This window comes from Limulus polyphemus, unplaced genomic scaffold (genome assembly GCF_000517525.1).
Source record: "Limulus polyphemus unplaced genomic scaffold, Limulus_polyphemus-2.1.2 Scaffold1673, whole genome shotgun sequence".
NCBI classification, from domain to species: domain Eukaryota; kingdom Metazoa; phylum Arthropoda; class Merostomata; order Xiphosura; family Limulidae; genus Limulus; species Limulus polyphemus.
In genome coordinates this window covers 254,890-257,024 of record NW_013667283.1, presented here as the reverse complement: position 1 = coordinate 257,024, position 2,135 = coordinate 254,890, and the positions used below count along the sequence as shown (strand labels likewise).

The 2,135-nt window shown below is 37.3% G+C and overlaps 1 protein-coding gene across 1 annotated transcript in view; it reads right to left on the bottom strand.

Annotated features, from left to right (window-relative positions):
• Window positions 1-1,037: 1,037 nt before the first annotated feature.
• The window catches only part of LOC111087041 (cyclic nucleotide-gated cation channel beta-1-like), a gene marked incomplete at its 3' end in the record, with an annotated part of 46,283 nt that continues 45,185 nt past the window's right edge, over window positions 1,038-2,135 (bottom strand). The window contains exon 8 of the mRNA XM_022392249.1: window positions 1,038-1,179. Within this exon, the coding sequence (XP_022247957.1) occupies window positions 1,038-1,179 (142 nt within the window). The remainder of the gene's footprint in view (window positions 1,180-2,135) is intronic.

Sequence of the window (2,135 nt, the reverse complement as noted above, 5' to 3'; positions counted from 1 at the left end):
GTTTTTTCTCCTTCTTCTTGTTTCTTTTCCTCCAACAACAGCTGTAATCTGTCTTCTTGTTTATTTTGCTGTTCGAGCTGCCACTGTTGCAGGTTTTCTTGCCACTGCTGTTGTCTCTCTTCTTGTTTTTTCTCCTTCTTCTTGTTTCTTTTCCTCCAACAACAGCTGTAATCTGTCTTCTTGTTTATTTTGCTGTTCGAGCTGCCACTGTTGCAGGTTTTCTTGCCACTGCTGTTGTCTCTCTTCTTGTATTTTCTCGTTCTTCTTCTTTCCTTTGCTGTTCTTGTATTGCTGCCATCAAATCTGCTAAGCTGTAGTTTGATTTGCCACTTCTTGTTTCCATTTTCTTTTTTTTACCTTTTCCATCCCACTTTCTGACACCAATTTGTTGTGTATCTGCTTGTTTGTTAATTTCCGGTATAAGTTATTTCTGAGGAACTTCAGCAATACAAGTCCTTTCTTTATTAAAACTAGTTTATTCTTTCTCGATACAACTTTGTAATACACAGAATTTTCACAGTCATTTTAAACTTAATAACCTTTATAACACACGCTATAAATTACAGCGATCCACACACTTTACTTACGGTGCCTACTGTTTGCTTGACTCAATTATCTATCTCTTCAATCTATGCCAATTTCTTCTATCTATCTGCATATCTATATCTCGCTGGCTTTATTTGCTGGGCTTATATACTAAAACAGAGGGCGTCTCAAACAAACTAGAGTTGCCAGGAAAATTCATGATCCTTCTAGAAACTCTAGCGCGCATGCTCCCAGCGTCGCGTGACTTCTGCTGTCGTAACAATTACATCAAATTAGTTAGAAATCCAGATAACCTCATACATTATTTTCATAAGAAACAGTAAAAGGTTTTGCATATAAATAAGATTTAATACATATATTATACACATTCTTAGTATAGCTACAATATGACATGGAGATTACAGTTCTATTGTACTTAGGTTTCTGTACTATTAACATCATACAGAATTATTGTCAGAAGATAAGGTACATTCTTATGGAAAACTACAAACCTTTGCATGAACCATTAGATGCTGGAAATGTTCTAAAACATAATACTGTATCCAATTTTATTTGTATGTAACAAAAATTGAAGAAACTTGCCTTAAACATTGTTTTCTTCATATAGTTCTTTCTTGTATCAGCTAAATTTTCCTATTAAAATAAAAATGTAAAGTTATCATTTTCATATACTGAAAATGTAATTCCAATAGGTATTTACCTCCTCTCACATAAAAAAGCTATTCTCGTTCAGTGCTGCCCTCTATATGCAAAAAGTTTTTTCGCATTCCATAAGCCTTGAGCTCCCACGTAGTTCGACTGGAGAGATCAATCACAGAACTACAATCTGCATCGAGATTACACAACTAATGGAGGAACTCTTAAATGTAGTACAGGTAAATGATGGGAAGGTGTCAGACATGGACATGAATAAGCAATGCAATGGTTAAAAGACAAACGAGCAACTAAAAAAGAAAAACATCGAAAGTAACAACATAGATATTCAACATGGTGCTAAAGTCACAGGAGTAATACCTACCAAAAACAGACCAGTAGAGAAAGAGTCATCCATAAGTCCTGATTACAAGTGGAAGGGAAACGAACTTGGTACGAGACAGAGCCCCACACCAGAAGATCCTAAAAGCAAAAATGTCACGTGTCTAGGGAAAGAGCCCAACTTGGAGTTAAGGAAGAAGGTAGCCCACGAACGTCTCCAAGAAATAGGTGGAATGCTTTGGAAAGGAGGTGTATGACGACTAATACCAATGGGAGAGGCAATAGGGGAAGATAAAGGCTGGAACTTATCTAGGGAGAGAGGGATATAATTAACAGTTCTGCCCCATACAAACAACAGAGATTCAAAGTGCAGTGAAGCAAGAAAACAAAATACAATCTGTCTGATGGTAAGCTAAGGCAAAATTAACCAAAGCCCGTGGAAGGCGAGGCATGCCAGCACCATCTCTCAGAAGAGAGACAAAACGTCCAGCATGAACCAAATATTCTGGAAAAGGATGACAAAAACGCATAAAAAGGGCCGAGATGGGCCTATCAGACTCCACACTAGAGGCCTAGAATGGCCAAGTCAATCAGGTGGAAAACATCGTCAAAAT